General features: G+C 50.9%; 1 protein-coding gene across 1 annotated transcript; it reads right to left on the minus strand.

Annotated features, from left to right (window-relative positions):
• Nucleotides 1-1,270: 1,270 nt before the first annotated feature.
• Nucleotides 1,271-25,476, minus strand: FOXN4 (forkhead box N4). Its single transcript, XM_003789891.1, has 9 exons — nucleotides 25,391-25,476; nucleotides 10,299-10,444; nucleotides 7,435-7,559; nucleotides 7,219-7,332; nucleotides 6,777-6,904; nucleotides 6,109-6,205; nucleotides 5,077-5,284; nucleotides 2,634-3,026; nucleotides 1,271-1,530 (listed from the first exon to the last, which is right to left on the minus strand). The coding sequence occupies exons 1-9, from the start codon at nucleotides 25,474-25,476 to the stop codon at nucleotides 1,271-1,273; spliced, it is 1,557 nt and encodes a 518-aa protein (XP_003789939.1).
• Nucleotides 25,477-25,716: the final 240 nt, after the last annotated feature.

Here is a 25,716-nt window from a genome sequence, read left to right on the forward strand (position 1 = left end):
CAGTAATAGGCAAGGAGAGAAAAAAAAGAAACACAAAAATGGTTACAGGGCAAAGACAGGCAAGCGGGTGCCAATAAGTATTGTGCATTGAAGCGTTGCCAGCCCCCACCTGCCGCAGGGGTCACAGTCTGCCTTCCTCCCTTCAGGGATGTCTGAAATCCCAGTACAAAAAGAGCTCCCCACAATTCCTCTCATCTCCATCCCCGTTTGCTCTTAGAAAGTCCCCCAAACCCAAAGCAATGTCATATCCCTCTTAGGGGCTTGTGGGCAGAGGGTGGAACCATGACTGAAAAGTTAGAAAAATAGGGCGGCGCCTGTGGCTCAAAAGAGTAAGGCGCCAGCCCCATATGCCGGAGGTGGCGGGTTCAAACCCAGCCCCGGCCAAAAACCGCAAAAAAAAAAAGTTAGAAAAGTACCTGGACTCTGATATTAAAAAAATAGGATATTTCATAGTATCCAAAGTGTTGTTCTAAAAAGAAGCCCAAGGTTGCTGAGGGATTAAGGAGCCAGCTAGAGGTGGGATTCGCTGATAATTTAGGGGCTGGGATTGCTGGAACATAGGGAGGGACTGAAGGAGGAGGCTTATTCCAGGGGCCTCAGGCTAGGTTCAGAGAAGTGGGGTGAATGGGCCACAATAAATATAAATACATTTATACATAGTCACAGTGCTGGGCATGGCCCAAGAACTTGCTCTACGAAATTCTACCAGACTACTGGGGTGTGGGGCTAAAGCAAATTCCCATTCCAAGTTCCGCTAATTCTATCCAAGTTCAGATTGTTCAAATGGTTCACTGGCTGGCCTCTCAGCCTTCAACGTGTCTCTCAGAGGCTACGGCAGATATTTCATCCCAGAAGAATAAATTCAAGGGCTCTCCTGCTGGGGTGTTTCCTTGACACATCAATGCATTGCATCCCCCAAAGTAGACTGCCCCATCATCCAAGGTGCCCAGCTGGGAACTAGGCTGGAGACACCTCACTGTCACCATGGCCAGGCCTTGCATCTCAGGTCTCCAAGGAATGTCAGGGAGCCAGGGTATGCTGGGCTGCATGTCCACTCTCCTCTGTCCTTTTGACTTGGGAAGGCCCCAGAAGCTTCAGTGGAAGGTGTGAGAGGGGCGGGGGTGACAAGCAGACTGCACCCCTGGCCAGCCTGCAGCTATGCCAAAGGTTTAGGAGATGCCCATGGGAAAGTGAGGGAGGGTCTTTCTTCTGGGAACACACTGTTTGGGTCAGTTATCCGGGGTGTTCTGGGGCAGGTGAGACCATCAGCTCAAAGCAGGGCTATAGGCTTGTTCCCTGCTGTGCCCAGGTACTGAGAAGAGGAGGTGGTGGCTGATGTGGCCACATTGTCCGGGGTGGAGTATGCAGCGTAGAGACCTGTCACCTGCAAATCTGGGAAGGACTGGTCGCTGCTGCTGGAGACTGGGGTCAGGCCCGAGGCCCCTAGGTCATAGCCCATCGGGGAGTCTCCGAAGGCCCCCAGCGTGTCCAGGCTGAAGCCCTCGTCCTTCATCTCCTCCCACAGGTTCCCTGGCAAAGACAAAAGCATCTAGGTGAGTTGGTTTGATGTCAAGAAAGCCTAAGTTCAAATCCCCATCTTAGGAACAAGGAAGACACCATGTGAGTTGTTTAAGGTCATAGGTGTGGGGGAGTTGGCATGCCAGCCCTGGTCCGCTCCTTTCCCCTGCGTGTCCTTGAGAAAGTCACTTCCACTTCTGAGCCCCAGAAAAAAATAGAGATGACCAGCAAAACCAATTCCTATAGCTGTGGTGAGGGTGACAAGCAAGGTGCCATCATGGGCAATGCCAGGGGGACAAAATAATGTTTCCCCTTTCTCTAGCACATTTAACAGCATGACAAGCCAGGGAAAGAGGCTGGGAAGTTCAAATGTACCCATCGCACAGCTGTAATTGACTCGTCACCTAACCCCCTAACTCGCCCGTTTCCCTGATTACACACAGAACTCCTGGAGGGCAGAGGACATCTAACTGGCTGGCACATAACAGAGACACCCGTGTTAGTGAACAGGTGAATTATGAGCCTTTGATGAAATCTGAAATTCCCTTGTTCATTGGCTCCTTCATTCATTCATTCACATCCCACTTATTGGGCATGACCATGTGGCAGACAGCAGGTCAGTGTGACCTGGCATGTGGTTACCAACTATAAGTTCAGGATTGGACAGACCCAGATGAAATTCCCAGTTCTGCCACTTACTAGCTGGGTGACCATGGGCCAGTGACTTCTCTTTGCCTGAGTTTCCTCATCAGCAGAAAGGGGATGTGAATGGCAGTGACCTTGGAGGACCGTGGCAGGGTGAGTGAGATGGAGGCTATGAAGTGCCTGGTATACAACAAGGGCTCCTTCTCTGTTTGCTGTAATTTGCTATTACAAGTTGAGTATCCCTAATCCAAAAATCTGAAATGCTCCAATGAGCATGACCTTTGAAGCGTCTTGATAGTGGACAGATTCAGATTCTGGAGCATTTTGGATTTCCGGATTAGGGCTGCTCAACCTGTATTGGGGCTGTTGCTGTGGCACTGAGGCTGCGGGGCAAAGCAGATAGCACAGTCCTCCTTGCCTTACTCTCCCCTCCCTGTCCCAGACCCATCACCCTGTTCCTCTGGCCTCACCCTGCAGGGCAAAGTCCATGATGCTGGGGTCCAAGGCATCCACCTCGGTGTTCATGTCGGTGCTGATGTTGACGAAGTCCATGGGGACCCTCCCCACAGCGGGGTGGGCGAGAGGGCTGGGGCTCAGGTCTGGCAGGGCATGCAGTGGCGGTGTCTGGGCCGGTGCTGGAGAGTCTGGAGCAAGGTGTGCCTGGGGCTGCACCTGGTGGTGCAAGGGCACCGACTGCAGGGACAGGGTCATCAGTGGCTGGGGTGGAAGCTGGGAGACAGTCAGGCAGCCATGCGCCACAGCCACTGTGGTGGCGTGAGGCAGCACGGTGGCCTCCGGCTCCCCCATTTTGCCAGGGCGCCGGCAGCTTTCAGGCCGGTCGGAAATCAGCTTGTCCAGCTCCTCTGCAGGCAAGTGGGAGAGGTCACTCAGAACCCACCCTGTAGTCACCAGGCCCCCACCCAGGCCCCTGCCCAGGCCTGGCTTCAAATCCCTTAGCAAGCCTCTTGGACTCTCTGAACCTCAGTCTCTTCATTGGGCATCATATATTCTACACAGCATTTTTGTGGGGATACAACAGAATCACAAATTGTGCAGGGTCTTTGAGGAGTAAGAATCTCCATCAGAGAATCACCCTAGCCCCTCTCATTTGGACAGTGTTTTGCAGGACAGCCCTGCAACCTTAGAATTTCCCCTGAACCTTCTAATAGCCCTCAAACAGGGAGAGATTGCAAATCTCAGGAGAGCAGGACAAAATTCATTTACATGCAAAGGCCCCTAGCCACTCCCTGCTACTAAAGAGTCATCCAGAAGTGTTGCTGTGGGTTAAAAATCTTTAATGCTCTTGGATATAAACAAGTAAAGACTCATTAATTTTGGTCGTTGGTTGTGTCTCATGGAATGTAGCACAATGTTGAGTCCAGACTCGGGGGTGGGGGAGTCTCAAGATCTACTCGGATTGCACCCATTTTAGAAATGAGGACACTTAGAATCTGGAAGGAGACAAGACCTGCCCAAGCTCTTACCCTGCATATGTGTCAGCACTGGCTCTCGGTGTCAAACCAGACCCCAGAGCTCTCAGTAGGGTGGGTGCCATGTGATACCCCCTCCCCCACAGGATACTGGTTCCTGCTATAGCTCTTCCCCCCACCTGACAGAACTGTTCCCTGAGCCACACTCTTCATCTCCAGCGTGATGACATCCACAGAGCCAGGCCAAATATTCCTAAGGCTGGGGCAGGACTAGAAGTACGAACTACTCCCCAGGTCATAGTTCCCAGTTATATGTCCCTTAATCAGAGATGGCCCCCTCCTCACGTCCTTTAATTAAAGAAAAATGCAGATGCAATCTTTTTATCTAATTGTAAAAGTAATCCATGAACAAAAGTTTTGGAAAATAGAGAAATATGTGAAAAATTTTAAATGATAGGTGGCTCCTCCATTCAGAGTAAAGATTCACAATAAAGATTTTGGTGTAATTCCTCTCAGACACGCACAGGATCAATTCTCTTTCTTTCTCTGTGTGTGTATTTTTTTTTCCTGAGGTGGTATCTCACTTTTTGATCCCTCTCCAAGTGCAGTGGCACAATCACAGCTCACTGTAGCCCCAAACTCCTGGGTTCAAGCGATCCTTCTGGCTCAGCCTCCTGAGTAGCTGGGACCACAGGTACGTGCCACTGTACCCAGTTAATTTTTAAAATTTTTTAGAGATAGGGTCTTGCTCTGTTGCCCAGGCTGATCTTGAATTTCTAGTCTAAAGTGATTCTCTCCTCTCAGCATCCCCCAAAGCTAGGATTACAAGGCATGAGTCACTGTACCTGGTCCATACTGTATATTGAGTCATATCTGTTTCAAAAACATTTTAAAATAGTTTTCATCTCTCATATTTGGCTAGTATGCCATTCTATTTATTTAACCAACCCCCTATTTGGGGGATGTTTAGACTGATTTCTGCTTTTCACTCTTCAGAATACTATGTCATGGATAATTTTGTTCCTATCTCTTTTGTTCAAATCTTTGATTTCCTCAGCATAAACTATCAGAAGCAGGATAATCAGATCAGCACATGGGTAGTTTGCAGGGTGCATTCCTACCCATTGTATAAGAAGGAATCTATTTCTCCACATCCATGCGCACACTGAGTGTTACCATTTTATTATTTTAAACATCTCTGCCACTGTGGAAGGAAAGCAACAGTATCCCCTGGTTGTGTAGTTTGGCCCTTCTGTGCAAGTTAGTAGGGATGACTGGTGAGATAGAACAGTTTTTCATATTTATGATCAGGTGCCCCAGTTTACCAACCACTAGATTCAGGGGAGGCATATTCTACAGGAGAGCGGGAAGACCAACAGGCACCTGTCTTCCCATCAGCATAGCTGTGACCAGGCAGAACTGAGGCTGGGTTGGGGGGTGGTATGCATGTGTGCACATGTAGTGGGAGATGTCTGGGCCTCACCAGGGTTGGCCATGCTCCGGTGGATGGCAGCCAGGTCCTTTCTCTTCCACTTGTGCATTTCCTCCTCCATCTTATCGATACGGGCCAAGTTCAGGGCCCACAGGCAGCCCTTGCGTGAGGAGCCGCTCACCTTGTTTTCCACCTTCTCAAAGCATTTGTTCAGGGACAGGTTGTGGCGTACCGAGTTCTTCCAGCCATCAGGAGCCGTCTACAAAGAGACGTGCACTTGGGATCCTTTCAGATCCCTTCCTAGAATACCATTCCTCTCCTAGGAGGTCTCTAACTCAGGCCTATCAGGGCAGGCTGCAACAGTGGCAGGGGAAACATGAACAGCGTCTGACACTCAGAATCAAGTTGGAGAGCTGGGAGACAGTGGTAGGGACTGGGGCCAACTGGGGAACCCCCTGCCCTGCGGACCGGGGAGCTGCAAATCAGTGCCCACCAAGTGCTACTACATAAGAATGCGGCCCAGGGCCACTTGGGAAGCAAGCAAGCGAGAATGATACTAATAAATGGATATAGCTGGTCAAATGCATTAAATGAGAATCATTTTTAAATCGTCAGAACCCTTGAGCTTGGTATCATCTGACTTCCCACTTCTCTTTTTGCTTTGATGCTAACAAGAATAACTAATGACCAACTGTATGCCCGCAGCTGCCAGGCTCTTTACATCCTTTCTGCGCGGATACTCGCAACCTTTGCCAGCTGCGTACGACTCTCCCTACCTTACAGATGAGGATACTGAGGCCCAGAGAGGTGAAGGCAGGTCTGGGTTTTGCATCATTATGTTTTACTGAATCTGTGCTGAATAACTAGGATGGTCTCTCTACTCATTGCCCTTCCAGATGACTAGTGAACTTCTCTTTATCCGTCAGAGCCCATTTCAAAAGCCCCCTTCTCCCATTGAGTGCACATATCCTTATACCAGATATACAAACTTAACTGGGGATCTAAGAGGCTGGCCTTAGAGTCTGGCCGCACTGGGGAGAGGCCAGGGCAGCTCTGGCACCCTCATTCTGGTTTATTCCTCACCTTGAAGTAGGGGAAGTGTTCCTTCATGAAGCTGTAGATCTCACTCACAGGTAGGCTGCCTGTCTTGCTGTTCTTCAGGGCCATGGCGATCAGACAGCTGGGGGCAGAAGGTGGGGCAGGCCAGATGTGACGTGGTCTCAGGCTGACAACCCAAGGTCCCTTCTGCAGGAAGCCTGCTCTGCTTCCCTCCACTAGTATTGGCCCAGCGTGAGCTCTCGATGGCCCAGTCTAGCCCCTGGACTTCTCCTTGACTGTAGGCTCAGTCATTGGTAATGATTTGATACATCTTATCTTTTTGTCTCCTTATCCCACCCCCGTAATTAGTGGCTATGGGCCTTTAGGCTTTATCTAGGTCACTTCCCCCCTCCTTGAGGAAATTGAGGCTCAGAAAGGCCAGGCCGCTTCCCCAAGGCCACACAGCTTATGAGTGATGAAGTAGGGTACAGAGCTCAGTGTCAGAAATAGGTTCTCAACCCAGGGAGGGGGCTGATCAGCCACAGCATAAAGCTTCCTGAGAACAAGTTCCACTTAGGAGTTCCCCACTCCCAGCCCTTCCCCTTGGAAGTCTGGGCCACCACACCTAGCTGAAGGCAGCCTCATTCTTCTGCTCCCCAAGCCCTCTGCAGCCCTGACCCAGCAGCCCTGACCTGACACCCCCTGGACCTCACCTGTATGAGTAGATGGGCTTTGGATAGTGTTTGGGGTGCAGCTCCTGCGATGAATGCACAGCCATGTGGGACTGGGGATAGGGAGGCCGAACCCCAAATGGGGAGCCATAGAGGCCCACAGAAGGGCACTTCCCACAGGTGGGGCGGGGAAAGGGTGGTAGAGAGAGAAAAGGTAAGAAAGAGCCTAAGTCACTGGCGATCACCCCTCCACCCACCCCAGTGTCAAAAAGCACCATGTGGGGATTGACAATTCAGGAAACAGTCTTGTCTCCACCTATGCAAGAGACTAGGGGGAACTAAATGAATGACCCCATGACACAGGCATGGTGGGGAATATTATCACTATGTTCTGGGTGAGTAAACCAAGTCTCAGAGAGGTACCCGGTCAGCCTAAGACAGGGTGTCTGCCTCTGAGACCAGAGCTCCTCTGAGCCCCCGGTACCTGCTGGGCGCCTGTGGGGAGCGGGAACTGTGGTTGGGTGGCAGGCGAGTATAGCTGTGGTGGCTCCTGCAGGCCGGCTGAGGGCTGGGCTCCCCCAGGGAAGTGGCTCATCAGCTGGGGCCAGGAGAGGAGGAGACAGGGGGTCAGGGTGGATGTGGGGCACTCCAGTCTTGGAGGGCACCACCCTCACTCCCCAACCCACATGGTGGCACTTACCCTGGCTCCATGGTTGGTTAAGGGGCCCAGGCCCAGCATGCCTCGGGGGGCCATGACAGCTGGGCCATGGAGAAGGGGGCCTGGGGAGGCTCCCACATGCAGGTCAGCCACCCCAGCCAAGGTGCCTGGAGGAGGGAAGCACAGAGATGCTACTGGGCTGGAGGACAGGGACAGCCCTGTCCCTGGGTATCTCCAGAGGACATAGTTATCTCCCACTCTCAGATCAGGCTCATAGCAGGTGCTAAGCAAATCAATTACCAGGGGTATAGAAGTAAAAAGTGGGGTTTCTACCAGCTGTGTAACCTTGGGTCACCTTCACTTTCCCCATTTGTACTTGGGCTATGGCTATCACCGATCTAAAATGTGTTATGAGAGTCAAATGAGATAACGCCTATCAAGTGCCTAGCATTCTGCTGGGGGCATGATAATATTTCACTAAAGATGCGTCAATAGTAAATAATAATGATGATGATGATGATGGTTCCTGTCCTTTGTGAAGGACACCAATTGTTCAAGTTTTTTCCTCAAAAACATGCCCTGGGGCTCAGCGCCCATAGCACAATGGTTAGAGCTCCGGCCACGTGCACTGAGGCTGGCAGGTTTGAACCTGGCCCAGGCCAGCTAAACAACAGTGACAACTCCAACAAAAAATAGCCAGGCATTGTGGTGGGCACCTGTGGTCCCAGCTACTTGGGAGGCTGAGGCAAGACAATAACTTAAGCCCAAGAGTGAGGTTGCTGTGAGTTGTGATGCTATAGCACTCTACCATGGACGACAGCTTGAGACTCTCTCTCAAAATAAAAAAAAAGCCATGGCTCCCAAGTACCTTCTAGGTTTAGGTCTAAATGCCTTTGTGCCACCTCCCCTATCTCCCAAGGATTAGCTTGGGAATCACAGATGTACGTTCCCTCCTCCTCTCCCCATATCTTGGGCTGGGTCTGAGACAGAAATTGCTAATCCAACATGAATTCTGATGGTATCAGCCTGGTTTTAGGCAGCCACCTCCAATCAAGGGAAATTGACCTGCAAGATGACCCTGTCCTCAGGCTGCCTCTTTTAGGAAGCTTTCTGCGTCCTTAGCAACCCCTTGAGTTCTGGCTGCCCCCTGGGCTTGTCCTTTGTGCCTCTGTCTGGTTTTGTTGTCCTTATGTCTCAGACCAGAGCATCAGCCCCCTGAGAATTAGGACCACATTTTTTAAATTAAAAAAAATTGTTTTTTGAGACAGAGTCTTGTTTTGTCACCCTCAGTAAAGTGCCATAGCATCATAGCTCACAGCAACCTCAAACTCTTGAGCTCAAGCGATTCTCTTGCCTCAGCCTCCGGAGTGGCTGGGACTGCAGGCTTCTGCCAGCTATTTGTAGAGATAAGGTCTCACTCTGGCTCAGGCTGGTCTTGGGACCACATTTTATATAACTCATTCCTCCAAAGGCCTAGTGTAGTGACAGGCACACAGAAAATGCCCAGCAGACACAGAGGAGAAGGAAGAAGTTTCATTATTTTATCATTTATTAAACGCCTACTGTGCTCAAGGTGCTTTGTGCATTGAATCTTCACAATCCTCCAAGTGGATGGTCCTGCTAGGTTTTCACTGAAGATGAGGAAACATTGAGAGGGTGAAATGCTTGCCCAAAGTCACATGCCTGTCCCCTGGAGGTTCTACACTAAGGGCTGGCAAACTAACCAGTAGGCCAAATCTGGCCCTCAGTCTGTTTTTGTAAATAAAGTTTTATTGACTCAGAATCACATCTATTCACTTACATATTATCTATCGCTGCTTTTGCACTATGATAGAAAAGTTGGACAGTTTTGAAAGAAAATTGTTTAGCTTCTGAGAAAATATTGACTACCTGTCCCTTTACAGAGAAAGTTTGCAACTCCCAAAACAATTTGCCCAATGAAAGAAATAATCCTAGATAATGATTTTTCTATGATTGATACTTTTAATATATGGCAATAATTATTTTTGCCATTGGTTTTGTTTTTCTTCAGTACTTTCTGTGTCTGTAAGCATATAATCTAGTTACTATGATTGCAGCTAGTTGGCATTTATTGAGCACTACTGTGTGTCAGACCCTAGACTCAGCCCTTTCCATACATTACCTCTTAAAATCTTCTAAATCAGGAAATGCAAATTTCTTTTGTAAAGGGCCAGATAGCAAATATTTTAGGCTTTACTAATCATATGGTCTCTCTCCCTCTCCCCCCCTTTTATTACAGCCCTTAAAAAATGTAAAACCCAATTCCAACACAAAGTCTGTACAAAAATGGGCAACAGGCTGCATTTGGCCCATGGGCCATAGTTTACCAACTGTCCTAGATGTTCAAGATGAACCAGGGTAGCAGCAGGGCGGTCTTTGAAACTTTAGCTCACCCAAGGCCTGGTACCCACTGTTTTTTGTTTTTTGTTTTTTGAGACAGAGCCTCAGGCTACCCCCGTGGGTAGAGTGCTATGGCATCACAGCTCACAGCAACCTCCAACTCCTGGGCTCAAGTGAGTCTCCTGACTCATCCTCCCAAGTAGTTGGGACCACAGGTGCCCGCCACAACTCCTGGCTATTTTTTGGTTGCAGCCATCATTATTGTTTTGGCGGGCCGGGCTGGATTTGAACCTGCCACCTTAGGTGTACGTGGCTGGCGCCATAGCCACTTGAGCCACAGGCACCGAGCCGTACCCAGTGTCAAGTAAATGATGAACCACATCCTCTGAGGAAGGTATAATTTGTCCCATTTTACAGATGCAGAAATAGAGGCCCAGAGAAATGGAGTGACCTGGCCATGGCCACATAGCAGGTGAGAGGCAAGGTTGGGAGTTGCCCCTTTCTTACACCACCCTTCCGTCATCCCCATTTTGCCCCAAGCCTACCTGGGTGTGGATGTGGTGCACAGGGGCCACCCAGGTCTACACGGCCACTTGCCATCTGCTGCAGTCGAGGCACGTCCACAGCTGTGAGCCAAGACAGCGACTGCAGGTCCCCAGGGAGATCATCATCGCCAGTGGTAGCTAGAAGCCTGCAGAGAAGAGCAGGGAGCTTGGGCCAGATGGGGAGCTTAGGCCAGTTCCTGGGGGGCTTCCAGACCTCTGGGAGCACGTCTGTAGCCCCTCATCTCCTCAAGCCGCCCCAGCCCTTTGACCTGCCCATCCCTGGGGTTGGGCATGGGAACCTGATCCCAGGATCCCCCTTTGGCAGCCAGACGGCACATCCTCAAGTCATCTTAACACATCTTCCCCCAGCACCTACCACAAAAAGAACACACACTAATGTTTAGTGAGCACTTATGTGCCAGGCACCAGTCATTATTCCTATTTCATGGGTGGAGAAACTGAGGCACAGCAGGAGCTCACCTGGGACACCCGGGCATAGAGCAGTCAGGGCCTATGGTCAGGGTCCTAACTGCAGGGGAGAATCAGCTGTGACTCCCTGTATAGGGTGGATTCCTACTGTGCTATAGCTTTGTGCATGACACGGAGCTTGGGGACAGTGCCCGTGGATGGGCAGGCCACATACGGAGACAGTGGAGTGACCACTACCCACCAGGTCTGTGCCTTAGTCCACATAGGCACGGTTCCCACTCAATCCCCGACGCAGCCCTGAGATGTGGGATATGCCCACACTCTCCTTGTACAGATGGGGAAACTGAGGCACTTGCCCAAGGCCACACAAAACAGGAATGGTGGGGCTGGGACGTAGGCAGTGTGGCCTGCAGTATGCCACAATGTAAGGCACTCCCCAAAGGCCCAAGTTAAGGGGCCGAGCCTATGGCTCAAAGGAGTAGGGCACCGGCCCCATATGCCAGAGGTGGCAGGTTCAAACCCAGACCTGGACAAAAACTGCAAAAAAAAAAAAAAAGGCCCAAGTTAAGACTTACATTCACCACCCCCAACAGACTCATGAGCAGAGACAGCACTTTTCATAGAAGGAAAATGGCTGCCCATGGAAGGTACTAGACAGGTACCCTGATTTGGGATAACCGGCACTCCCCAGTGCTCCTGAAGTCCTGAGTGGGAGGTGGCTCCAAGAGTGCTGAGCCATGTGGTGCCGCCTGGCCTAGGGGCCGGCTCCTTAGCAGCCAGCACCGTAGACCCAGCTTTCTGTTTTGTTGACAAGAGTCCCTCAGTCTAAAAACCAAGTTCTGAGTTTTAAAGATAGGTGTTTCTGGGCCCAGTAGAGAGGGGGACAGAGAAAGAGAAAGCCACCAAGTCCAGCCTCTGTCTTTCTTGTGTATCGATTGACAGAGGACCCAGCGTGGGCCACAGGCCTCTACTCTCCTTTGCACCTGCTTGGCTGCCTGGAGCTGGCATTCTTGTTCTTTCTCTCTCCTTCTCTCCCTCCTCCTCCCCATCCATTCTCTCTTCCCTTGTCTTTTAGGGCCACAATTAGCGTTGCTATGGTCACAGCGGTTCAGTTGTCACAGGGCCTGGGCCCTCAGTGTGGAGTTGGCATCAGGTGACTGCCGGCTGCCCTCGCGATTGGCTGCCTCATAGGAAAACAGGGCCAGGAAACGATTTGAAAACTCAGCTCGCCCGTGTCAGTGGCAGCAGTTGGCCCGGCTGCTGTCCCCGGCAGCCCATTGTGTGACAAACGACTGTTGCCCCTGTGGCACGTGGACCCCATTGTCCTGGGGTCTCGATGCAATTGTTTCTGTGGCCCCCCGGCTGCCGCCCCTTCAGCCCGCTCATAACTCATCTGGCCAAGTGACAGCCACGGTCCAGGCCTGGGCGATGCCATCTGTCCCTTCAGGCCCTCAGAGACCATGGAGGTGCAAAAGCAGGCTGGTGCACTCGCTGCTGTTAGGGCTGCTGGCCACCCACCACCCTCCCCTCCTTACCCTGTGGCCAGCTGACTTCATGGCACCTGTCATACTCCTGCTCAGTAACCTGCTGTAGCTCCCATTGCCCTCTTGCTCTGCTTGACACTGGGGTAACAGGGAGAAGTGGAGGTGAGCAACTGTTAGCAAGTTTCTAAAGATGGGTCCCCCAAGTCTCCTGATAGTGGAGGATCAGGGCTTGCAAACAAACCAAACTCCTAGGCATCAACATGGAGCAGAATCTCTGGCAGCGAGTGAACTAGACAAGCAATACCTGCAGTGGTTAAGAGCTTGGGCTCTGGATCCTAATCATGATTTCCATTCACCTGTGTGCCCTTGGGCCACTGGTTTAACCCCTGTGAGCCTCAGTTTTTCATCTGTAAAATGCGGATGATTTTCATTCTTACCTCATAGGGTGTTATGAGAATTAAATATGTTATTGTATGAAAAGTACTTATAACAGTGACCGGCTCATAGTAAATATGATATGTTAGCCTTAGCTGCTATTAATATTATTAGCCAGGCCCCCCCACAGATCTGGAGTACACTGACACTTTGGGCTCTGGGGTTACATAGACTCCTGTCCCTGCTGCTGCAACCACTCACCATTTCTTCCATTTATTGAGCACTTCCTGTGAACCAGACCCATTTGACAGATGAAGAAACTGAGATCCTGAACAGTCATGTCAACACTCTGAGCTGCTTCCCCACAGAGTGAGGTCTGCAGGAGATAATACATATATAAAGGGCTTAGCATATGGCTGAGTCCATGGTACTATCCTCGTTCTTTTTTTTCCTTGCTATCCACACACCCTGTCTGGCTCCCTGCTCCATCCCACTCTTCCTCCCAATGGGGGACAGCCATCTACTGTAGCTACGTGATATCTATCATGTCCCTAGCATCTGTCTCACCTCCACACCTTTGCATCTGCCTTACCCATGCAAGGAACACCCTTTTGCTTTCCTCCCCCCATCCAAAACATGCTTGTCCCCTCAGACATCACCTGACTCCTCAACTGGGAAACATGATCTGGGGGACCACTATGCTCCCAGTCCCACAGTCTGCAGAAGGACTGGAGCTGGGCTCCCTCTACTCCAAGAGCAACACCTCCTCTGGGAAGCCTCTGCCACTCTGACCTCAAGTTCAGGGACCCCCGCCCCCGTGAGCTGCCTGCTGCCTACACGCTGCCAAGGCCAGCGAGGCCTGCCCTGTCTGGGTCTCTTCCCTTACCCTTTCTTTGGTCTCATGGAGCCTTGGCCTGGGGTACTGTATCACCTGTGTCCCACACACAGCAGATGCCCTTTAAGTGTCTGTTTGATGGGTTGACCCCAGGCCACCAGCCCCAAGAGTAGTGTAATAGTCTTAGTCAGATCCTGTACTTTTAGAACTCACAGAGCTGTTCCTCTATCTCCTTGGGTCCTTGTGATCGCGCCTAAGAGGGGAACAGGGAGTAGGCAGCCCCACTTTACAGATGGAGAAGCTGAGATCAAACTAGTGAAGGCAAAATCCCTTTGCATGCAAGTGAGGCAACCAGGATTCGAACCCAGGTCTGTCTGCTCCAACCTGGGTTGTTCCTGTGGCATGACAGGTGGAGAAGCAGACGTCTCCTGGGGTACAGGCCCTACCCTGAGCCCCGGGGCTCTCGCCAGAACTGTACAAATGAGCATCTGAGCATCTCCCAGGGAGCTGGTAGAATGCAGACCTGGGGCCTGGCCCTGGAGTCCTAGCCTTGGGACTTTCCAGCTATGCTCTGGGGGAAGGACAGCCCAGACGAGATGTGGCCAGGCCTCAGGCAAAGCTCAGGCTTTGACTGGGTGGATCTAGGTTCAAGTCCTTATAACCCCGAGCTGTATGATCTTGGCCAAGTCACCTTAGGTCCCTAAGCCTTTGTTCTCTGGCTGTTGGAGGATCAGATGAGCCAGGAGATGCTCAACTGCTAGCAAGACTGTGGAGGCGTGCAGCTCATTCTGGGGGTCAGTGGCCAGGGCCCTGCTACCACATTGCTATCCCAGAGGTAGCCTGGTCCTCCCTCTGCCCAGTGCCAGAATGTCTGCCTCAGGGTGCCTTACAGGCAGGCCCAGCCAGCCCTGCTGGACTCCTATAGTGGACATAGGCACCAAGGAGCACTGTGATGGGAGTCCACTGGCTCCTACGGTCTCTCCGACATTCAGGCACATCTTCACTGCACACAGCAGGGACCGGGATGTCATGTGCCAGGGCCTCGGTGAGACAGCCTTATCCCCACAGCCCACCATGGGTCTTTAACAATCTGTGCCCTGTAGAGAGGCCATCAGCATGCCCCCCACCTTCCCTTCACCCATGCCTAATGGTCCCTCACTAAAGACACCCATGCACCCAGCCTCCCTCTCTCCCAATGCTGAATCTGAGATGGAGGAACTTATCGGGTCACAGTGGCTGTAACACAGTAGAGAACCCTAGATTCAGGAAAGCTGGCTTTCCAGCCATAGGCTCTTGGAAGGGCACTTAATCCACAGCCTCAGTTTTCCCACTTGTAAAAAGGGCACGCGTGACAATAATACCCTATCCCCAGCACTGGCCTGCTGGTGTAAAGGTGATGTGGCTTTGTGATACACCCTGCCATCTTGGAGGGTTTGGGACTATCCCCTGGGATGTGTATGTGAGAGACAGAGACTGAGACCCAGACCCTACATCAGTGTGTGTGTTTCTCCTCCACTGGAAAATGACAGATATATTCAATTCAAAGAAAAAAGCAAACCCCAGCCCCATTGCCCTGGGCTCACCCAAGGCAATGCCTACTCTCTCTGGGTCTGTTCTCTTCCATTTCTCTTCCCCTCCTGGGTCACCTATGTCACTGATATCTGCCTGCCTGAAGTCATGCCCAGAGGCCATGAGAAGACGCAAACTCCAAAGACCCAAATCCCTCCACTTACTACCTCCACACCCCACCCCCGACCCCTGTCCTGTCTCAACTCCTCTCCTTGGGTCTCTATCTCTTTCTCTCTGAGTCTGTAGCTATGGCCCTGTGATGAAGTCCTGGCCACATTTCCTGTTGGTGACATCACATGTGCTTTGAACTTTCCCAAGCCTCAGTTTCCTTATCTACAAAATTGGGGGAACAACGCTAGAGGCAAAGCCCCTACAAGAGCTCTTAGTACACACCCATCCTCTCCTCACCCCTCCTCTGACATGGTGCCCAGGGAACCCCCGTCTCCTGCAGACCTGTCTCCACCCACAGTTCCTCTGTACAACCATCTGAGTCCCTTCCACCTGGGCTGCCTAAAGCCCCTGAGCCAGTCTTCCAGGAAGGAGGCCTGGGAACCCTGCTCTACACCCCCATCTACAGGTGATTCCTACACACCTATGTGGGGGGATGTGCCCCCCAACCCTGCCCTCTCCATGGCTCAGGTGACCCTGTGCTCTGACCCAGGGATGATATGTGGTGGGCTATAGGTGCCCTCTACACCCCAAGTGGGGCCAAATGTCATTCCTGCCTCCTCCAACATGGCTTGATTTCACCTTCTTCTGCTCCCTCCCGAAGGATGTGGCTTCTCACCCTCTGCACCTTTCAGCACTTACTTCCCTGCCAGACACCTCATTTCCCTGAGCCCCATGGAGGACTCTGGCTGGCCACAAGTCTCCACTGTTTCCTAAGCCCAGCAGGTGTCCCCAGAGAGGGCAGTGGATGCACCCCCAGGTCTCAGGAGACCCCAAGAGCCTGGTGTGGAGGGGGGCCAGGATACAAGCTGAGTTCCCTGCTGGTTGCAAGTGGTCACAGGAGACCCCTAATGTGGAAGCAGGAAACCGTGCACCCCCGAGAGGACAGGCATACTTTGGTGCCCAGGACAGGGCCGGCCACAAAAAGTACTCACACACTGAGCAAATGAGCAAACAGACCCAGCTTTCCAGATGTCCCACCGCAACCCCCCTGGGGGCCTGGACATGGTGTAGGGCAGGCTAGTCCCTGGTGTGTGCCCAGCCCTGAGCTAAAGCTGTTTTCATGCCAGATCTTGTGCCACCCTTGCGAGAGCCTTAGACAGGAATTGTTATGATCCCCACTTCCCATTCACCAGATGAGGACAGTGAAGCCAGGGAGAGACAAGCCTGTCTGGGATCACCCAGTCAGGGGACAGAGAAACCAGAACCCTCCAGAGGCTGGGTTGGCTGTAACACCAGGAGCAGGGGCTCCTTCTCCCTGGGTGAAGAAATGTGCTCTGTGAACTAGAGAAAGTCCAGGCACTGTGCTGTCCAACACGTAGCCACTAGCCACATACAGTTATTTAAATTCAGTCATTAAAGTAGAATAAAATATAAATATTCATTCCCTTGGTCCACCACTCATGTTTCAGGCACTGAATAGCCACACATGGCCAGCATGGATATGGACTGTTTCCATCACTGCAGAAAGTTCTACTAGGTGGCAGTAGTCTGGACCACTCTTTCCAATCTTTGCCACGGGGAGGGGGAGAGGAGAAATGTAGCCAAGTTTTCATATTGACCTAAAACACTTGGAAATTTGATTCAGGTCTGGGAAATGGAAGCAGCTGATTTCATAAAATGTTGAGTTTTAGTATGTCTTATTAGAAAAGATTTCCCCACCCAGCACCCCTGCCTCCCACCACGAATAGCAAGGACATTAGAGGGGAGGGCTCTGTAAAAATGGGAGCTCTGTGTACTAGGGTGACTCACAAAGTGGGGAGCTCCCTGTCCCAGAAGTATTTAAGCAGTAGCCAAGGAGGTGAGCAATCAGGACCCTGTTAGATGAAAGATGAGCCCAAGAAACCTCCAAGGTCCCCTTAGATGCAAAGACCCTGTGATTTGCAGGAGCAACCTGCAGGTATGCCCCTAACTGGGATTTCTGAAGTTCTCCCATCCTTCCCTTGCCAGACCTTAGCAGCAGCAGAATAGAGAGGGCCCCTCAAGATGCTCAGGCTGCAGGGAGGCAGAGCAGTGTGGCCTGAGTGTGTGGCCTGGAGCAGGTGACTTACCTGCCCTGGGCCTCAGTTTCACCAAGTATACAATGGGAATAATCATAGCACATACCCTAAGACGGCTGTTGAGAATATGATATCAGTCCACTTAAGCATCAGAGCAGATGAGAGATCTGGTCTTCGGCTAAAAAAGCAGGCTGCACAAGGAGTTCAGGGGTCCCCACAGTGACTCCTGACTATGTGTCTTTCTCAAGCCATTTGGGGGATTTGTCACTAACAGGGAATCCTCATGAGGGAGAAGAGAGCTCTTGGGACAAAAAGAAAACAAAGACATGTCTGGCACTGCAGAGTCCCCTTCTGAATTCAGTAGTTCACCAACAGCTCCCCCCAACACCAGAGGCACTTGTGGGTTGTCAAAGCCTGACTGGATCCATATTTTCCCAGGCACACCCCTGAGGGACATTATCACCCCCTTTCACAGATAGAAAAGGTGAGGTTGAGCCAGATGACCCCGCCAAATCCCAGAGCCTCAGCAGCCTCATGGCAGCAGCCCCAAGAATCTGCCCCAGCATCCCACCTGACCCTCCCTGGGCCTCAGTTTCCCCAGCTGGAATGCTAGGGGGTTAAGCCTCTTCCATCTCTGTGGGCTGTCACTGTGACACACAGACTGTGGAGAGACCCTGGATGGGGAACTGTGGAGGTGGGCAGCCCTCCACCAGGAGGAAGTAGGGGGATGCTGAAGGCAGGTCACCTTCTGAAGGGGTTGGAGCATGGAGAGTCCAAGGTCATGGACACACCCCAGTTAGGATCAAGGTGGCACCTGGGAAAATCAATACCATTCTATAATCAGGATGATTTCTGAGCACCTACTATGTGCTTATCACTCCATATGTGCTACTAGTGGCATTTTTTAGGAGAGTTGGCGGGGGAGACAGTCTTGTTTTGTTGCCTGGATATGAGGGCAGTGGCACCATCATAGCTCACTGCAACCTCAAATTCCTGGGCTCAAGCGATCCTCCTGCCTCAGACTCCTGAGTAGCTGGGACTACAGGCACATGCTACCTACCATGCCCAGCTAATTTTTGTATATTTTGTACAGACCAGGTCTTGCTATGTTGCTTGGGCGGGTCTTGAACTCTTGGCCTCAAGTGTTCCTCCCACTTCAGCCTCCCCAAATGCTGGGATTATAGATGTGAGCCATCACACCTAGCCCTGTGTGCCCTTCTTAGTTTTGCTCAGAAGGCTCTGAGCTCAGCAGAAGGCCCAGGCCCTTTGCAATACCATATTCTAAATCCATTCCAGCTGCGGAGTCTGGCCACGGGTTCCCCCTTTGCACTGTCTGTGGCTTTGGAATCAACCAGGCCTAGGTTTAAATGCTATCCAGCCACTTAGTAGCTGTGAGACTTGTCCATGGCTGTCCAGCTCTCTGAGCCTCAGTTTGCTTATCTGTAAAATGGGAGTGTTAATTCCTATCTTATCTCATAGGGAGCAGAGAAGATTGGGTGAGATAATGCAGGAGGGGCTCTCACCCCCAGTGTCATGGTTCACAGTGTAAATGTCTTCTACGATTACAGATCATGGGGAAGGCCACTAGCAGGGTGTCCGACACTTGGTAAATGCTTCATTCCACAATATTTCCTGGACTCTTCTTGCCAGGCTTTGTCCTGTCAGGCAGATAAAACTCCCTGCCTCCAAGGAGATAACTTTCTGATTGGCCTCAGAACGCACAGGAGGGATGCCTTGCCCCCTGCATGCCACCTTCCTGCCACCTTGGTTCCAACAGCCTGTGGGGTGGCTACTGATTATCCCCATTTCACAGACGGGATGGCTGAGGCACAGAGAGATGAAGTGATGTGCCTCAGCCACCTGGCATGTTGGCGAAGGAACTGAGTTTGAACCATGGACACACCCACAGCCTGGGGCCTCCACTCGGACATTCTGACAGTTTGACAGAAATGCTGGAAGGGCAACCACCATTATATCATTTTTTAAAGGATGAGGCTACCAAGTGTCTGCATGGTGACACAGCCACTGGTCTGGGGACACTGGGTGGTGGCTCTGGGTAAGGAGAAACACCCCTGGAGTTCGTGGCTGCCATCCTATGCTGACCAGAAGACCAACCAGACCCACTTTAATGCAGTGTCCTTAATTATTCAGTCGTGTTGTGGGAGGGATGAAAAGTGGGCGGGCAGAGCACTGAAGGGCAGAACCTGGGGCGATCAGCATTACAGTCTGGCCCCAATCCTAACAGGGGACCTTGGGCAGGTAACTCAAAGTCTTTGAATCTCAGTGTCCACATACTCCTAACAGAAGCAAGAATAGGGCCTGCCTCTTGGATCGGGGCAGGTAACCCACAGGTAGGGTGTGGTAGTGTTTGGCTCAGGGTAGGCACAGGACAACAGCAGAATGGATGGATTTAACACCCAGCAGCCAGTGCAACCCTTCCAAAGGGACATTGGAACTTGTCACTGTCCTTAAGACCTATCTGCAGAGTAAAAGCCAAGCTCCTTGCCATGATCTGGCCCTTGGCCATCTCCCTCTCCTCCCCTCCCTGGCCCTCTTCCCTATGCTTTAGCAACCCTGTCCATCTTTCAGTTTCTCAAACATTCTAGGTTCTCACCAATTTCGAGGTCTTTGCACATGCTGTTCCTTCTGCCTACAATGCTGTTCCATGCAATCATTCATGATTGCCTCTTTCTCAGACTAAATGTTTCTTTCCTCCTCTGAAAGCCCTCCCAGTCCAGTTCCACCTCTTCTTGTGTATGTCCATAGAACACTTAGAATTTTGCAATGAAGCATTTATACATGTTTCTAGGCTAGGCAGGCAAGGGTTAAGTCCCAAGGTCCTGCCCAAGGTCCCCGGTTAGGATCAGAGCCAGATTGGAATGCAGGTCTCCGAAGCCTCTGCCCTTCAGTGCTTTAGGTCCTGGTGCCCCCATGGGCATTTACTACATTCCTACTAGAGTGGGAAAAGGAGGAAGAATCCCCCAGCCCAGCCCGGCCCAGCCCAGCCCAGCCCAGCCCCAACACGTCTCACATTCAATCTCCATCCATTCCCTGTTCAGCTTAAACACTGCCGCCCCCAGGAAGCCCTCCTCTTCCCCCCTGAAGTGGTTAGCCACCATTAGTCTCCATATGCAGCACAGACTGCCCAGGATCACCAGGGCACCTGTTCTTTTATTTTTTGTTGTTGCAGTTTTTGGCCGGGGCCGGGCTTGAACCCACCACCTCCAGTATATGGGGCTGGCGCTCCACTCCTTGAGCCACAGGCACCGCCCTGGGCACTTGTTCTTAACTACTCCTCTCTTCTAGACATAAAACACCTGGAGGACAAGGATGAGTGTGTCTTATACCTCATTACAAGACCCAGAGCCATCAGCTTAGCTTTTCATTCTTTCTCTTGACAAGTATTTGTCCACTCCAGGTCTACTGGACTTCCACAGCCATTGCCCTGGGATCACTGCTGTAGAAGTCAAATGAGATGATGAACTTGGCAGTACAGGGCCACACGTATTTACAGATGGATTACAGTTTCTGCCAGGATCTTTGCCTACATTGCTGAAGATTAGAGAACATCTAATGTTTTGTTTCCCATCTTAGGGTTCCCTTAGGTTGATGCAATAATTGTAATAGAGGAAAGAACATCCATTTTGAGTTCAAATCCCATCTAAACCCTTTTGCAGCTGTGTGATTTGGGCCAAGTCACTTCACCTCTCTGTGCCTCAGTTTTCCCATAAGTAAAATGGAACAATAGTAACTCCCACCACTGGGGCAAATGTGAGGATAAGAGCAGATAATGTATAAGACAGGGCCCAACACACAGTAGGTGCTCTAACCACGTAACCTTCTTTCTTCCTTCCCTCCCACTGCTCTCTCTTCTCTTGCTTTGTGCTGTCACGTGGAGAACTTTGCCCGGGAAATATCGTCTCTGAGGGGGTCATATCACCATCCCAGGGGTCCTGAGGCATGTCCAGCCCTATCTGGGATGGCACGCCCACCCTGATGACAACAGGGAGATTTTACCTGCCTTCTTAAGATGTGGTTGGTCAGAAATGTTACATCACCACATGCTGTTCCTGTTACCAATCCAACCATTACACAAAAAAGGATTAAGAACTTCATGGACGTGTTTATTTAGCTAACATATCTTTTGTAATATCTTTTGTAACCATTTACAGGAAAAAGAAAATCAAGTGCAATTTAGCAAGCTTAGAAATTCCCACCTGGTCTGACAGTGAATGTAGTGTGAGATGACTTGATCAGGAGTTCCGAAAAAAGAATCTTACCTTTCTAGAATAATAGCTGGCTTGGGACTTGGGGTGTGTGAGTGTGTGTGTGTATGCACACATAGGTGTCTGAGGGGTGGAAATGCGAGACCTCAAAAGAGGTCTGGGCCCCAGGAAGACTATCTTTCTTCCTTGCCCATAAATGAGCCTGAAGAAGGGAGCAGGGACTGAGATTTGGGGATGGGAACATCTGGCACAAAGATCTGGAAGAAGGACCACTGAGCCTCATGGCCCTGGGAGAAAGGTGAGGATTCCAAGGAACCAGAAACCCGCCTTTTCTCATCCCTCAGGGCCTCAGTTTCCCAATCTGTAAAAGGAGTTTATTAGACCTGACTTCAAGAATAAGTACCAAAAGTTGGGGCAGGTATCCCGTAGCTCTGCCCCTTCCTAAATATATGCCTTTGGGCAAGTCCTATCTCTGGACTTCAGTATCCTTGTCTGTAAATTGGGATGATATCAGTACCTGTCCCACGGTATAAAGATGAAATGGGATGGTGCGCTTGCCAAGGGGTATAGCAGGTGCCTGGCACACAGTAGGTGTTTAATAACTCTAAGACTTAGCACATCTAAGGGTGGACTTCTTTCTCACCCTTTGAGTTAAGGAGAAACCTGGTTAACCCACTTTAAGCATGAGCCCTGTGTACCGTTGCCTGGGAGGTCAGGACTGCCCCCAGGCTCTGGTCTCCTGCCCCAGCACCAGCAGCAGGCGAGGAAGCTGCTGCCAATTTGCTGTCTAGACCCTGCCACTGACTCCTGACAGCTCCCCAGGGACAAGGCAGCCGCCTCCAGCTGCTGCCCCCGCCCTTCTATACACAGCCATTGAAAATTAACGGCCAAACTCAGCCCCCTAGGGGGGGGATGGGGAACCAGGCAGCTGCTTGGGAGTGGGGGCTACACGGAAGGGGGACTGGACCAGCAGACTGAGTGGTCCTTGGAGCCCATCTCTGGAGATGCAGGAGGGCAAATGAGAAGCCCATAAACTACTTTTAGGCTATTATTCGGGGTAAAAAACAGAAGTGATTGGAAATGAGGAGTCACAGTGTAATCATAACCCAGCCCCCGTGTCCCAGTGCTCCCTCTGTCCCAGACTCAGCTGAACTTCTTGCCACATTGGAGGTGCAGAATCCTCCCAACAAACCTGCAAGGTGGGTTCTTGGGTGGCTCCATTTCACTGATGAATAAATTGAGGCTCAGAGAGAGGCAGTGGCTTGTCTAGGGTCACACAACTGCAAAGTGACAGAGCACCTGTTCCAGCACCTGAGCTCTTGGCCAGTGAACATGGGGCTGGTGGTCACAATATTCTCAGGGCACAGCAGCTTTGTTGTCTTGAGTCCCCACTTGACCCATCAGTAGCATCCTCTTGTTAAGCCATTTAAGTGGCTTGAGCCTTGCTTTCCTCGCCTGCTAAATGGGCCTAAGAGTGCTACCCTCACATGGGTGGTTTGGGGGGATTTGGTGGGGATTTATACTGAGAGTCTGGCACAGGGAAATCAGGTAGTAAAGGGTTAAGAAATCACTAGTTGCTATTCTCATTGCTATTATGATGACGTTGTTCTGCCTTCTGGATGGACACCATGGCCATTGCATACAAGATAACAGCCCTGAATCCACAGGAATAGGAAAGATAGGGTTGTGCTGAGCTATGCTGTGCCATGCCAGGCACGGGGCATATCTGGACCCAGTGCTGATGGGGACAAGCCTGCTTTTCTTCTCAGCTCCCCGTACTCCTGCCAGCTGGTCAGTGAACCAGGTAGGCCCTACTTATCCCTGGAGGATGCTCTCTGCTTGCCTTGCTCTATTTCTGGAGAGAGGTAGCTACTCAGCACCCCAGACAGTTTGTGAGCTGGGCTAATGCAGACACACAGGGCCAAGCCCTCAGCCTGGTGGAAGGCTCTGATGGGCAGTGCCTGGGCATCCAGATTCAAAGATTCCATCCCACACTCAGTTCTTACACACTCCCCTCCCAAAAGGCCTCCCTAAATGCATCTCTTGTAGAAAACCACTCTTTCATGTAACTAAGTGGTAACAACAAAAGTGACTATTAATTATGTGTCTCCTGTGCTATAAGCTTTATTTATTTAATCCTCCCAGCAATCAGATGAAGGACAAGTCCTAACCATGCCCATTTTAAAGATGAGGAAATTAAAGCAAGTCACAAGCCCTGCCCAAAGCTTGGACTCTGAACCCACCAACAATAAGAATTGATGACTTTGAGCACTTGAAGCCAGCCGGCAGGGAAGAGCCAGCTCTCTCTAGGCTTCCAGCTAGGAGGACAACTGTAGATTCACCCGAGACACATCCAGTGCCTGCTGGGCTCCGGGTACTTCCATAGATAATAAATACTTCCATTCAACCCTTCGGGGATAGCTTTTATCATCCCCATGGAAAAAACCAACCAAAGTTCAGAGGTGAAATCAAACAAAATAGGTGAGTGACAGAGCCAGCAGTGATCATTTAACTTTTACAACAACTCCATGCAGTGGGTACTATTTCTATTCCCATTTTACAGATGAGGAAACTGAGGCACAGAGAGCTCCACATGGTCAGAAAAACAGGGATGAAAATGAACTCCAGAGCCTAAGCTGCCAACTTTTACACTGCCCCTAATCTACTTGACATTATTTAAACCCTGTCAGTGCTGGAAGGAAGTCCAGAGGTTGAATGATCTTGGGAAAAGCCATTTCCTTTCTCTGAGCACTTTAGTTCCCTCACCTGGACAGCAGGGATCATCAGAGGTGGGTGATGGGGGGCACACCACACAGTGGGCGCTCACAGACTGCTGTGCACCTGGCCCCAGCTCTGCACACAGCAGCCTCTCTGCAAATATCTGTTTGAATCTATCGCCTCATTTGGATCTCAGAAGGCAGATTCCAGGCCCATGACCCTCAGGAAGTGGCCTCCCTCTAATTGGGGGCTGCAGTCTGTCCCAGCAGGCCCTGCTAGTGAGTTGCAGTGACCCCCGGGGGTCCAGGCAACTCCTGGGTAAACAGGGCTGATCTGAGGTGACAGCCTGTTCTTCCCAGGCCAGCCCTGGTCCTGTCCCCATTCCATAATCTAGGCTGTGCCCTGTCAACCCACAGACAAGGTTCTTGCTTTGGGGGTGGGGCCCTGGAAACCGGGTCAGGTTACCCTGCCTCAAGGGAGAAAGACTGGAGAAAGACTCTCCCTCCTTCCTTTTCCTCCTCCTCCCTCCCAGTCACTTCTTCTCTCTTGGCCTCAGTTTCCCCATATGTAAACACCAGGGGGCCAGATTGGTTGACCTCCTGTGGGCCTTCCAGCTATGAAGTTTCAAGACAAAAAAGCGAAGTGCTCTAAAAGACTCCCCCTCCCCACATGTACCTGGTTTCATCCTGTTTCAAGAAACTGTCTTGACTTCAGTTTCTATCTAATTTACTCTATGAACATGTGAGAACCTAGAAGAGACCTTAAGATCATCTAATTCAACAGCATCACTTAAATGATGAGGAATTGAGGCCCAGAGAGGGCAAAAGACTTGTTGAAAGTCACACAGCCAGGCATAGAGAGCTGACCCAGAACCCAGAGCTCTGACTCACAACTTTCCCAGAACCCATGGAGGATAGAAGCCAATTCCTCTCAGAAAGATTTGGTGGGGGGATTTCCTGGAGTCCCCATTAAGGTCACTGGAGAGGAAGCAATAGCTGCTGTTGGCGTCTTAACATTCACCAGGATTCCCAAATAGGATCCAACCCAGGAGGAGACCTCTGTTGGAGGAGACAGGAGACTGCAGGCATTCAATGGTCCCACTGGGCCGAGCCACAAGCCCAGACACCCTGAGAGAGACCAACTTTGAAATCAAGACCTTCTAGCTCTCCTGCAAAACCACAGAACTGAACATAATAATAGTTATTGGGCAGTTTCAGAAATCATAAACAACACATAAATACCCTGACCAATCAAAAAATACAGCGTTTGTGATAGTTGAAGTCCTCACCTGTACTCCTGTGGAGAGGGATGGTAGTTTTGCCCTGAGTTTCGAATAATTCCTGACATTATGGATGAGATGTCACTTTCTATCATCTCCTTGGGGGAAAGACAAGCAGAAAACAAAGCTCCTATCAGCACGATGGACAGGGCAGAGACCCACAGTTTTCCCACCATTCAGAAGGATGGAGCTCAAACAACTAAGAGAACACTTTCTTCTCTAAAGAAAAAAAAAGTATTAGAGGATTCCTGGGCATCTCAGGTCACTTTCTCAGGGCGATTCTACAGGATTTTAGAAGCAAATAAAGAGAATGGAATGAAATTCCAGATTCTTTC

This window comes from Otolemur garnettii, unplaced genomic scaffold, assembly GCF_000181295.1.
Source record: "Otolemur garnettii isolate 467f Iridium unplaced genomic scaffold, OtoGar3 scaffold00038, whole genome shotgun sequence".
Taxonomy (NCBI): domain Eukaryota; kingdom Metazoa; phylum Chordata; class Mammalia; order Primates; family Galagidae; genus Otolemur; species Otolemur garnettii.